Source organism: Callorhinchus milii, unplaced genomic scaffold (assembly GCF_018977255.1).
Source record: "Callorhinchus milii isolate IMCB2004 unplaced genomic scaffold, IMCB_Cmil_1.0 Scaffold4, whole genome shotgun sequence".
Lineage (NCBI taxonomy): Eukaryota > Metazoa > Chordata > Chondrichthyes > Chimaeriformes > Callorhinchidae > Callorhinchus > Callorhinchus milii.
Window position 1 is genome coordinate 11,387,557 of NW_024704745.1, and position 13,951 is coordinate 11,401,507.

At 37.8% G+C, this 13,951-nt stretch overlaps 1 protein-coding gene across 8 annotated transcripts in view; it reads left to right on the forward strand.

Annotated features, from left to right (window-relative positions):
• LOC103180154 (POU domain, class 2, transcription factor 1) overlaps positions 1-13,951 on the forward strand; it is a 67,269-nt gene that overhangs the window by 30,888 nt on the left and 22,430 nt on the right. For 4 of the 8 annotated variants that reach the window (XM_007895828.2, XM_007895831.2, XM_007895832.1 and 1 more), the window contains 3 exons: positions 1,465-1,503; positions 8,394-8,450; positions 8,723-8,821. The exons of 1 other annotated variant lie outside the window; for it this stretch is intronic. In XM_007895828.2, the coding sequence (XP_007894019.1) occupies positions 1,465-1,503; positions 8,394-8,450; positions 8,723-8,821 (195 nt within the window). The remainder of the gene's footprint in view (positions 1-1,464; positions 1,504-8,393; positions 8,451-8,722; positions 8,822-13,951) is intronic. 3 more of the 8 variants (XM_007895833.2, XM_007895836.1, XM_007895834.2) reach the window with 2 other exon arrangements.

Consider the following 13,951-nt stretch of genomic DNA (forward strand, 5'->3'; position numbering starts at 1 on the left):
ATCATTTGGTTTCTTTAGACAACAAACTTAAAACTACCACTACACACTTCGCATCTTTGTTTTTTCTTCAAGTTTTTGTAAAGTTAGTGTTTAATTTGTTTCTTTTTATAGGGCATTTTTCAGAGTTTTTTTAAGTTAATAGTTTCAGAATATTCTTAGGGTAGTGTGCTTCAGTACATTTTCCTACTCTAATTGTGCATTGACCAAATATAGACCCCATTATTGATCTAGTACCAAGTGAGATTACGTATGTTGGCTAGCTATTGCACCAGCTTTTTGACATTCAGACCAGTGTATCAAGGTTTATACAGTTGCATATAGGCATAACGACTGCCTCCCAATCTATCCTCTGAGCACATCATGGACAAATGGAAGAGTGTAACTCATGTTGTTGGTGGTGGATAAAAGCCAATTGAAGTGTTCAGGGCAAGGCTCTCATTTTAAGGCTTGAGGAAGTGGGAGAAGATCACAAGGATGGTGTCCTTGATACAGTGGCATTATGCCATCACATTTTCAAAGGGATATTGCCATTTTGCCTTTTTCCTGATGTTTGATTCCCGGCGGTACCTTATTTTAGTGGTGTGTGAAGGATGCCTTCATTTGAAGAATGAAGCCTTGACAAGGTAGGTGATCATTCTTTTCTGCAATTGGTACACATTTGCAAATGCACCAATTGATGCAGAATTAAACTATAATAATAGTTGATATTTAATGCCCTGTGTATTTTTNACATAAAGTATAATAATGAAGCGCTAAAAGTACATAATTTTGTACATATGTTCATAAAATCCTTAAATTCTTTGGACTGCAGTTGTGGCATATCCAGCATTAATTAATTTTACTGTGCTTCTTAGTTTACGAATGATATTTTAAAATTTATTAATGAAGTAATGACTTTCAAACTTTTTGAACAGAACTATATTATAAATTGTAAAATTTTGGAATCATGTTTGTGCATTTTTTTTTTATAGCAAACTCCAGTTTCCAATTTGAATTTCTACCTCGGCATCATCAATGGATAAGATTCATTGTTTGATTTTAAACGGTTTCAATGATCTGACACTTATTAGAGTAGGAAATTTATTTTGCCTTTATCTTTACCGAATATTTCCCATTTCCTCCCGAATTGTCCTGACAGGAAAGTAAGAGCGTTTATCTGGTTGTATATTGTAAACATGAATGGCTGTTTATATGGGTCAGTTTGTACAGCAATCTGTGGAACAGCTGAAGCTTTAATGTCTGCAGTGACCAAAAAACATTTTTTCAATGTACGTGAGCAGGTGTCTTACTATTTTGCTGTCACTTTTTTTTCTTGACTAATTTATTTTGTTTTAATTATTTCAGTTGTGGTGGTTCCATTTTTGTACAATAATTTCACATTTTTGGCAGTTCCTTCCAATTGTCATCTTAGCAAGTTTTTCATCTACATATATATACTGTATTGTCATTTTCTTGTTACTTCAGGTTAACTACATGTCAGATGTGACGAACAGATGCTTATATGTGAGTTTTCACGCCTACATATTTAATGCGATATTGGGACTACATGCTTGTTCTAATGTGCAATTTACACAACCCTTTTTTTCTGTTAATACTTCATATAAAAAAGGAGTGCTTAAAATTCAATTGTCTATATATTTAATGTGTATGTTCTAGTTAAGGCTCTATCAAATCTCATTTTAGGTTTCAAAGCCTTGAATATCCTTAAAACATGATCCCAAACCTTTTGCTTGCAACTGCAGTGAAATGAATCAAATCATGATGAATTATACATTGAAATTGTTACTAATGGTGACATATGTTTGAACCCAGAAAATTAGTTGTGAAAATCTGTTATGCTGGAAGTTTTACTGGTGTCCTGCTGAAATGATCTTTTGCAAAAAAAAGGTTCTTGGCACTCTTTCCTTGAAAGAAGTAAAGACTTATTATGTTGGCTATAATGGCGCATTTTATGGAGGTCATAATTGGCACAAAAAATGCTTTATTTTTCAATTATAACTGCTCGAGTTCTCAGTATCAAATTGGAACAAAGGCATATTATCAAATGGGACCAATGCCTCATGTCCCAACTCATTCCTCCTCTGCATGTATGCTGATTTCCCCCTTTTATGCTGGCTGCCAATTGAAAATGCTTTTTCTTTTTAACTTAAGTGGATTCTCACAGGCTTGAAATATTTTGGGAATGCATGCCACTCACCACCTGTAGGTTTGTGCAGGACTAACCATCTCCTTGCCAGTTTGTAGCATTCACACTTTCCAGTGAGAAGGTTGTGTGTTCGAGACCCATGTTGGGACTTCAACTCATAGTCCAGGCTGACACTTTAGTGCAGTACTGGGGGAGTGTTGCATTGTTATGTTGTTTTCTGGGTGATCTTGTAAACTGAAATCTTGAGTTTCTGTTGAAATGTATGTTGAACATAGCATGACTATTCAAAAAGAGAAGGGAGTTTTCTGGGTAACAATTCTCCAGATTGACTGTTCATAGTTAGTTGTGGGATTTTGCTGGCCAAATTAATGGCACAAGATATTCTTTCCAAATCAAGAAGACATGGAGAATGGACAGTTGTCATGGTTTCTGTTTAGATTTGTTTTAATGTTAAATATTCTCCCAACGTTATTGATCCCACTTCAAATGCTTCAGATGCACAGACAAAGTCCATCAGTGGCGTGCTGTGAGAAACCTATCTTTGGCTGTTTTTAATGGAACCAGTCAGTTGTGATTTGTTTTCCAGCAAAGCAAATGGTAATAACTTATGAATTAAAATTGGCAATTGGCACAAAACAATAGTTTCAAGTCGAAAAGGTGCCATCTGTTTATTTTATATAATAGTGGTAATTAGATTTTATAGCAAGCTGTAAATATTTTGGGGTTACAGTAGTTAGTGTTTGTTAGTGACCCTTCACACATTTCTTTTCTCAACGGTCTAGTTAATAACCTGTTCCCAAAACTCTGCTAATACATTTCCTGAGTTAAATGTTTGTTATTGATTGGTTTTTCCTTTTGTTTGGATTTTCTTTCCTCTGAGAAGTGAATTGTTGTTTCAGAATTATTTTCCTGGAGAGTCAACTAAAACAGAAAAGTTTTGTTGAGAAACATTTGTCTTAACTGTGATTTGTTTCAACTCTGCAATACCATTTTGAATCCTGGCTGATAACTTTTGGGGTCCCTTCATTGGGACACAATTGCATTACAGAGGACTAGTCTATTTCTTTATTCCCCTCTATTGTCTAAATAAATAAATAAAGAAAGAAAATAATATATGTGTATAATATTCTGATAAAATGTACTAACTTGTGGTGCAGAAGATCACAAATGGGATGCATTCCACCAGGGAGAGAGTGTGTGTATTCCATTGTTGAGATGTCTCGAAGGCATGATAAGGCGCTGTATCAAATGCAAGTATTATTATATTGTAGATGCAGGGGAATTTCCATGTGTAGGTGGGTGGCATGCAAATATGGAACTCCAGTTTGGATGCTCTTAAGAATGTTGGGTTTCTGTATTAATCAGCCACCTGACTGACCAAAAAGAATTGCAGGTTCAGAATGGCACTGTACTGGGAGAATGAAGAGTCAGGAGACAAAACATATTTGGGCTCATTTTTAAATAGAGGGTGATTAATTTTGTTTTTCTAATTTCTGTTAAAAGGTTTTGTTGATTTCAATATTGTCTGATATGCTGTGACGATGAGTAGTTTTATGCTGCTATTTTGTCAACATAAGTAGGTGGTCGAATATCAATGGGATTTGTTGGAAGGGTATGAAAAGGTTATGTAGAATATACTACTATGGAAAACAAGAAACTCAGATGTTTGTACTATATGTAGTCAAGGATAGCCATCATTATATTGCAGCTTCTTGCACCCGAGAGCCTGATAATACTGCATTGTGTCTCCTCCATTGATTGATCTGAAGCATCATATCCTCCTTTTAGGTGTGCTTTTGAAAAATTCATGAAAAGTGCACCAGTAAATTGCATAGTTGGACAAATGGCTTTAGTCCTCAGTAGGGACTGCAACTTTGTTCTTGTCCTGATCTGCAGGTTGAGATCAAATGGCTTCAATTAATTATTTTTAACCTGGGAGTTACAAATAATAACTTCCCTATCCTACATCAGTAACTTCCCCATCCTACGTCAATTCTAATCTGGCACTTCTGCAGAGTAAGGGGGCCATTTTCATTTTTTAAAATATAAAGGGGTATTGCCAGGGATGGGGTAGTAGGAGAAAGGTACTTACGGTAGTTCTACGGTAGATTTTAACAACGTAAATTGCCTGGATAAATATCTGTAGGAGTTCCATGATTGATACAGGCTAAATCGATCAAATTTCTCCATAGTTGAAATGGTTTTTGTGCTGTGTGGCAGGTAGGAGGGGAAGAGAACAGTTATTGTCTGTCAAGGACAGATAGAAAGCATTGATTGGTGGAGATAAGGAAATATTTATTCTGGGTGTGATTAGGTTACACTTTGGGGATCAGGAAATGTTTATATAGAATTTTACACGAGGAGATCAAATGCATGAAGTCAAATCCTTGATGACTAAGATAGAAAAGAGTGATCCTTCTTCCTCCAACTTTTTCTCCTGATGTTAGCACCCCCCCCAATACCTCCCGGAATTCTTCATGCATTAGCCTTCACGGTAATCATCAGCAGGGTGTTGAGCATGGATTGAGGTTATTACAGCTAAGCTTAATTGTATCCTAACCAAATGGGACATGTTTGTTGATTGGTTTGATGTACCTATGAAATTATGTGAGTTAAAAACTAGTTTTGCTTTCTTAAGTGAGAGAAAAATAAATGACTTTATTTTGTTAAATAGACCTTAAAAAATACTGTCCCTAGTGCTTTGAAACGACTACATTGGAAAGGAATCCATTTGCCCAGGGTCATATCAGCGGCTCCATTCCATTCTATTTGCCTCTGCTCAAATCTTTGGAAATAGAGATGGCTGTTTTCTATTTTTGAGAAAAATCTGAAATAAGAATTTAGAGGTGCTCCACAGGGTAAGTACTTGACAGTAATGTACTACCCTGGAGTAGCCTTCCAATTTGTTCTGCTCCACATAGCATCTAAAACTAATGAAACTCACTGGAAAATTCTCAAGATTCTGCTCCTTTTGAATGCACAAACCTGATCCCATCATAATTTTCTATGCTGCAGATAATGTTCTCATTTCTCTTTTGTTCTCCCCCCACCCCCACACATGCACACACACACACACATACTATTCATTGGTATTATTGCTATTTATTTTGCCCCAACTGTTGTCATCTTTTGACAAGGAAATAACCTTGAGCTTTGTGTTCTGGTGAAGGCTGCAATGTGTTGGTCTGGATTTTTTTTTTGCTTTTCTGTATTTTGCTATACATAATTTTTTTCTTTTTAGTGACCAGCTTAGGCCTTCATAATTGACACTTTCTCATCCTGTACCTTCAGTGTCATGCCTTAGGCTACCCCTGCAATCTCTTATATTCCTACTCCCCAGTTCACCCACTTCGCCCCACCACCTCTGGCCTTTTTATGCCCCCATCCACTTCACTCGTGGACAAAGTTTCTGCCATTTTGCCCTCAATCTGTGATACCTCTCTGTGCCTCTTTCTCCACTCCCCGACTATCCAATACATTAATATCCATCTAAAAAAATATTGACTACCTTCCATCTACCCCTTTATCTTCCTCCCATCTTAGGCTCCCACTCAGAATTTGTAAAGCACTTTGAGACATTCTCCTTTATGAAAGGCACTATATAGTATGAATTATTGTTTCTACCCAATAAACTTCACACCATGGAACAACTGTTAAAAATTCTAAAGAAGTATGAAGAATTAGGGATTGAAAGGCTTAAGTAAATTATCATGTTAACTCCAGTGAGGCTGATAACCTATAATAATAATAATCCTTGCATTTGAAATAGCGCTTTTCATGTCGGGAGGACGTCCCAAAGCGCTTCACAGAACACACTGTAAAGTGAATTGACTTTTGTGGGCGAATGCGGCAGCCAATTGCGCACAGCAATGTCCCACAAACAGTCGTAGATTGAAAATGACCATTTTATTATTGTTTTTGGTTTTGGAGGGATTATTATTAGGCTCTGTGTGGAGTATGGAAACTTGCCCAAGGTTTCGCCCTGACCTGCCTGGAATTGAACTCAGGTCTCTTGCTTGCAAAGCGAGTGCTCTAACCACTGAGCTACAGGACTCCACTGTAAAGTGGTCATTGAGGGGAAAAAGGACATTAATCTTTGCAACTCTTTCAATAGTTGAAATCTGTGTCAACGTTTAGGTTTGCCTTGATTGAGAAAACAAAAAGGGTTCAGATGACAGCAGAATAATGGCTATGAACAAATTGCAAAACATTGCTTTGTTACTACGGTGTACATTGCCCTAAGCTTTGCAGAAATAAATGTGTAAAATGTGTAATTTGAAGCTCAAGAAAGTTATGAATTCTTGAACACAAGTTCCTATGCCATTGGAGCCAATGATGCTTCCCATGCGTCTAATTAAAGATTTTTAATATGGCTTACATTGTCAACAAAGTAGTTTACTGTTGTATTGATGGCACGTATTGGTTTCCAGCTGATATGTCATTCAAGAAATACAATAAGTTGTACAGAATACAGTATTCTTGTGTTTTGTCCTTTAATGTCCAAAATTAGAGAGGATTGCTGAGAAGATTACAAACTGAGCTCCTTTAACATTGCAAGCACTGTCCTATTCAAGAGCCTATAGACAGCCCATATATTGCTGTTAGTATTGAGGTCTCCACCACTGGAAAAATTCCATTAGGATTTGTAAACCCAATAGACAACAAGGACTACGGTATTTTGAATGACAGAAATAATTACCCAAGCTTGCAGTCCACAATAAGGAGAACACCTCAAGTTTTGTCACTGGCCATCAAGTAGTTTTCTTTTCTGTACTGAGAGTATCAAGAGGTGAATGAAGCCTCTATTCTCACTATTTTGTCATTTACCAAACGCTGAGAGATAGATTGTTGATTCACTAGGGATTTGAAATAAAAAAATGGTGAACTTGCATTTCACCATTCAGGCTGACTTAGTTGGTACCACTTTCATCTTGAAGTTGAAGGTTAATAATAATAATCCTTGCTTTTGATATAGCGCCTTATCACATTGTAGTCGATGTCTGAATGTGATCTGGCCATTCAGATAGATGTTAAAGATCTTTGGTACTGTTAGAAAAAAAGAAGGGCGTTTCTTCCAGTGTCCTGGCCAACAATTCCCCAAAATAAATATTGTTGATCCACTTTGAGTTTTGTTTTTGGGACACTGGCAAATTGGCCGTCACATTTGCCAATAAATACAGTCAGTGCACTTTACAGAAAACTCTGTGATGCATTTTGTTGATGTGACAAGAAGCTACATCAAATGCAAGGATTATTGTTAGAGTTTCAGGAAATTCTTCTAGGAGCAGGGGCAATGGGTGCTGACACAAAATTTCATTAAACTGGCTTTAGTGCTCAGGGTATATGACTACCAGTCTGTTGGTGTTTCATACATACTTTTATTTGAATGATTTGATTGTGAGAGTATCTTCTCAACAGGAGGCTGGAGAAATTCCTATATTGTTTGGGTGATGTGAATCAGCTGTCAATATGGCATGCGCATGTTCTAGATGCCAGTGGGTAGTATGATTAATAACTCTTTCTCATCTTTAAAGCCATCTGATGTAAAACTGATGGCTTTCATCTGAGCTAAAAGTTTTAGCAAATTTCATTCTTATCACAGACTGAATTAATTATGAAGTGTCTGAGTCAGCTTTTATTTGTTTCTTGGTTCAGAAACAGGTTAAGGCTACAGGAAATACTTCTGAGTTGGAGGATAACTAAGAAGAATACTTAAAATGTGGTGATTGAATCTCAGTGCATGAAGCGCTCTCTCTCCCTCTCTGCTTTCCAATCAATTCCCTAAATTAATTAAGAGTAACCTGAGCCTTCCTTTTCTTCTTAACTTCTTAACTTGTTCTCTTTTCCACCATTAAGTCCTTCAAGAGAACAGTTACAGTTTCCGGAGTGAGACAAAGTGGAGGTAGTGGGACATGGGCACCTGTGTATCATGGCTTCCAAGCAGCTACTAATGCTAAAAAAAACACTTTAATTTGTCTTTCCTACACCCTTCCCCTCCCATTTTATGATGCATTCATTTGTATACTGAAGAAAAATGAGAAGTTAGACAGGTATTTATTTTTGGAGAATATACCAATATTTAAAGGTAGAACGTGTATGATTCAAATCTGTTTAGTTTTAGCATGTGTGTAATGATTTGACATCCTAATGTTTCTCCTTTATTCAAGTCCCAATAGGTTTGCCAGAAGAGACATTTTCTAATCACATTTGTGGTGGGGAGAAATTCTTAACTGTTATTTTATTTCAGGTACAGCTTGCTGGAACAACTTTGCAGTCAACTGCTTCTCAAACATTAAATTTGCAGGTAATCTGCTTTGTTACCACACAAAGTCAGAGCAACTTTAGTGTAGATTTTTGTGCCGAACTGTTGTATTAATATAAGAGAAAATGGAGACTGGGAGCTGTGCTGGGAGTGGTTCTATGGGATTGGTGGGGGGGAAGGTGGGAGGGAGAGAGGAAATTAGCTGTCTTATATTTGATGAAAGGAGAACATCTTGCCTCCCTATCAGAAAAACATTTAAAAGCTATTTGCTGCCAAGGAAATGACCTTTCATCACTTTTTTTGCTCTTTCTCAGAAGAAAATGGCCATGGTTGCCATGGCAAATTTGAATCCCCAAGACCAACAATACCAAACAAATGTATCTCCAGAAACCGGCTGTTTACAACTCTGCACTGTAATTATCTCGGGTGTAATAGACAGAATTAATCATTACTTTAAACACTGTTGCAGCTGAAAAAAATGGAAATTGAAGTGGTCTGTTTAAGATGTTCTTAATTACCTTTAAGCCTTTCCCATTTTTATCAGTCTGCAGTGTTTCATATTTGACTTATTTTGTGCTGTTGCATGTATGTTTCCATAATGTAGAATGAACAAGATCCTTGTGTCCACTGCTAATTGATGGAAAAGCATTGAATTGGGTAATAATTGCAAAACTAACCGCAATGCTGCGGTTAATGTTAAAAAAGTATGAGAAGGTGATGCATCATATGGATTAATTTGAATTACTGTCTTTGGGTGAAATTGGATGATAGTTTCAAAGTTACAATTACTAAATAGTAAAGACATCATCTAGGTTGGACGTTCAAGTTTACCTAATTAAGACCTGTAACAAAAAATTGGGGGGATTTCTTCTGTGTTCTGTTTGTCACAAAAAAAATTATTTGCAAGAAAAATCCAATGTTAATCACCCCACCAAAAATACAAAAATATTGTGCTTCCAGCACATTGAATTGCTTCCCATTTCTCTAAATTATGAAGATTAGATTGAATGAGTGACATCAGTTGGCCATTTTTATGAAAGTGGCATTGGGGACAAAGCAAATAATCACTGGTTAGTAGGTTAATGCTACCATATATTTGAGCGTTCAATGTTAAGGATTTTTCCACCCCAAATAATTCGGAGTAATTGCCGTGATTTTTTAAAAATGTTTTTAAAAGTACAGCAATTTATTTGGGTAATTGCTTTACATTTATCAGTGTTTTGTTCAATCAAAAACATTATTTTAAGTACTAGGTTATTTTATTTGACCATGGACAGATTTAGGAGCTTAATTAATGCCTGTCATGATGCTGACAATTACAGAAGTAAGTTGTGGATTTAGTATTTTGTGTGGATTTATTTGTGGGTGTGTGTGATGTTGCAAAACCTCCATAATGTACCCTAGAATAAATTTAAATCTGTTGTGTCCTCTTATCTTATAAATGCCTTTAGCTATTTAAATTAGAGCGCTCTCAAGTGGCAGAAAAGCATCATTGCAGTTTTGTTAACGATCATTGATATTGTCAGCACTAACCCAGATCCTTGTAAATGCCTGAGGTCTTAAATACGACAAATTCTAGAGGAAAATTCTTATTTACAAAGTAAGAAGAAAAATACACCTTCATTCCAAATTTATTTGTTGATGCCAAGCTTTAGAATGATGCCATAGCTGGAAGTTTTATGCTGAATGTCGAGAGGAAGATGTGGAAATTAGGCAGAAATGATCAGTGTTATAGTTGACCTCTTTAAAATAGCTTCCAAGAACGTTGAAAAAGCTGTTGACCATTTTACTATTTTTCCTGCTGGTTTAAAGTTTGTTCTCCACTGAACAAGACTTCTAGTTCTACATTTTGAAGTAAAAATAGCCAGAGATGCATACAAAACTGAATGATGTACTAGCATACCAAATATTAACATTGAAACTGAATAATTCCTTTAGTGATGCACAATACAAAAAAAAGTTATTCATCAATTACACTTTAAAAAATTCTCCTCTCAGAAAAGAATATGTGGAAATTAAGTATTATGCAGTGTTTCTTTGAAAGTCAGTGTAGATTGCTCACTTTCAATTGTAATAAATGTTGGGAGCTTGCGAGCACACTAATTAAAACATCTGTGTAATGAAAGGAAAAACTATAGTATTTGGTATATTCAAATCCTCTATTTTGGAATACGTAAATATATGGGTTCAGAATTTGTGGGCAGCTTTATTTACTAGAACAGGGGAGTAGTGAAATTATGTTTTGATATAAGATTTATGTTTAGCGCTCACCAAAATGAAGGATTTCTGATTTGAGGGATAGTGAAGCAAGAGGAATATTTCAATTCTTAGTGTATATTGTTAGCTTTACATTTTATTACACTGCAGCTTGACTTTTGTCAGTCGAGCGCCATCTACTGCACAATGTGACAATGAATTATTTCCACAGCAGCCATACATATGTGTCCAAAGTGTGATTGATATTTTAATGCTCAAAAATGCATTCTCATTTCACATTAGAATAATTACAGCTATCTGGTACTGCAACAACAAATTACATTTGTATAGTGCCTATCACGTCCCAAGGCGCTGGAAAATCAGTGTTTAGGATCCAAGCTGGGGGTGGGATCGGGGAGGGTGGAGGGCAGGGGGGGGAAGGAGGGTGACTGAAGAGGAGGGTCTTGAGACGGGTCTTGAAGGAGGCAAGGGAGGTGACAAGGCAGAGGGACTGCGGGTTAGAGTTCCAGAGGGTGGAGGCAGAGTGGCAGAAGGTCCGCCTGCCAATGGTGGAGCGGGCAAGGCGGAGGCATGAAGCAGGCTGGAGTCCGCTGAGCAGAGGGAGCAGGCAGGTTGGTAAGGGATTAGAAGGTCACAGAGGTGTGGGGAGCAAGGCCATGGAAAATTTGAAAGTGAGGACCAGGATCTTGAACTGTATCCTCTGTTTGATGGGAAGCCAGTGGAGTCGAGCGAGGATGGGGGTGGAGGGGTTGCGGAGCCTGGTTCAGGAGAGGACATGGCCTACAGCATTCTGGATGATTTCAGTCTCTGGAGGGAGAAGTTGGGGAGGTGGGGGAAGGCAGAGCAGGACATCACATAGATGTGAGGTAGAAAGGATAATTGAGGGTTAAACAAGACACCAAGGTACCGGACTGGCTTAGTAAGGTGGAGTGTGGATCCTTGTATGGTGATGCTGTCAGCGCGGATGTGAGGAGGCGCTGACGGGAGCCAATCAGGAGAGCCTCTGTCTTGTTGATGTTCAACTGTAGAAAATTAGCTCTCAACCAGGACTTGATGTCTGACAGACATTCTGTCAGCACAGCAGTGGTCCTAGAGTTGAGGGTGGAGGCAGAGAGATAGAGTTGGGTGTGATCCGCATACATGTGGGAATTGACCCCATGTCTGCAGATGATGTCACCAAGAGGGAGCATATACATATCAAAAAGGAGGGGAACAAGGACAGAGCTCTGAACTCCGCACAAGACCATGCGGGGGCTAGAGGAGAGGCTGTTTGTGGAGATGAAGTGGTGACAGTGCGAGAGGTCGGATCTGAACCATTCATGGACTGAACCATGAAGGTTGAGGTGAGAGGAGGGGCGGTGGAGGAGGATAGAGTGATCAACAATATCGAAGGCAGCAGAGAAGTCAGGGAGGACGAGGAGGTAGAGGGAGCCCCGGTCGCAGATGAACAAAATGTAATTTGTCACTTTGACCAAAGCTGTTTCTGTGCAATGGGCAGCACGGAAACCCGATTGGAGGGGTTCGTGATTGGAGTGGCGGGAGAGGAAAGAACGAAGCTGGGAAGCAACGACTCGTTCCAGGACTTTGGAAAGGAAAGGGAGATTAGAGATGGGGCGGTAGATTTTATTCCATCAAATAGGCTATATTTGAACCCAGGTAACAGATATCAAGAGACATAGTTTATTCCAATTGACCACTAGCATCCATCTCTCCAATGCATGTTGTGCAAGTTTGTTCTATGCAGAGTAAACCGAGACTAGCTGACTTTTTTTCTACAGCTTGAGTTCTGGAAAATGTAAAGCAGAATTATCCTTTTTTTTAAAAGTAAGGCATTACAATAGAGTTAGGGAGATTTTTTAAAATATGTCCATCATGGTAGCTGTGTTTCATATAGGCAGAATATTTGGGTAAATTATGCTTAGCTTTAACATTTTCTCTCTTATTCAAACGCCTGGCCTTATACCCAGAAAGAGAGGGTCAGTTTAAGAAAACTAGCAAATTGCTCCACCAGCACCACCATCCCCAATTTACTGCAGACCCTTTCCACAGCCTCTGCTTGTGACTTACCACTTGGCCAGGTTTAAATTGGCAGCAAAGTGGAGCAGGATGTATCCCTACAGCAGGCTCTTTACCCTTTTCAGTGGTACTGAGCAGCGCTAATGTTTCATGGCATGGATTCTTAATGTCCTAGTCCTCAGTGAGATGCAGCACCTCCATGTATCCTAGAATAAAAGTTCTATAAACATCAGATAGACAACAAAATGGGAGGAGATGGGCACAGTCCCATTTTTTTTTATCATTCTTTGATGCTTTCAGTTTAGTGTTGTGTCCTCAAATGTTAGCGCTTTGATTGCATTCAATACACATGATGTACAGTTTTGGCTTCTATATGATCATTGTCAACATTTATTTTGCACAAAAATGCACAGTCAATCCACTTTACGGTATATCCTATGAAATGCTTTGAGACATCTCAACGACGTGATAAGGTGTTGTATCAAATGCAAGGATTATTATTAATAACATACATGTATTTGATATAGGTCTTATCAAATCGTCTTAACTCAAAGAGTTTCACAGGATTGCAGTACTGCTGTTATAAAATTATAGTTTGTGCTGTAAACATAAACTTTTTTTATTTATGTTTTTTTCTTGTAATACCTCAGTTGTATGAACATTGTAGGAATTAAGGTTTACTTTTTCATAAACCTTGTATATTTTAGTTATGCAGTCAAATAGTTAAGTTGTCTCTTTAGAAAATATGCTTGATTTTTTGTTTGACTTGTATGCAAGATCTGAGCTTCCTATGGGACAGCAAGAAGATAACGATATCTTGAATACAATTATACAGTCAGTTTTCTGGCTTAGTCAGGTGCACTCATCTCTGGGTCAGGAAGGTTTGTGGTTCAATCCCCGTACCCTCCTGTGCCTAATACTCTCTAGAATTAGGTAAACCAGGTGTGTCCCTCGAGGAAAAGAGTGCACTTTCCATTTCAGACTCTGATATTTCCACGTGTAGATATCATTCATATTCCATTTGTCTGATTTGAATACTCTTTCTTCACCTGACCAACATCAAGCTGACCCAAAAAAGCCCCACTTTTGGAGTTGATCCTATAGTGGAGGGTTGACACTCCACAGTGTATTACTGGGTGAGCTACATTGTCAGAGATGCATGCTTTTGGTTAAGAAATTAAACCAGGGTTCTCTTTGCCTGCTCTGGTGGATGTTTAAAGATAATAAGGCATTAAAGACTGTAGGTGTTTGCCTACAAATGCACAATATACACTTCAATAAAAAACCCAGTGAAGCACTTTGAGACATCT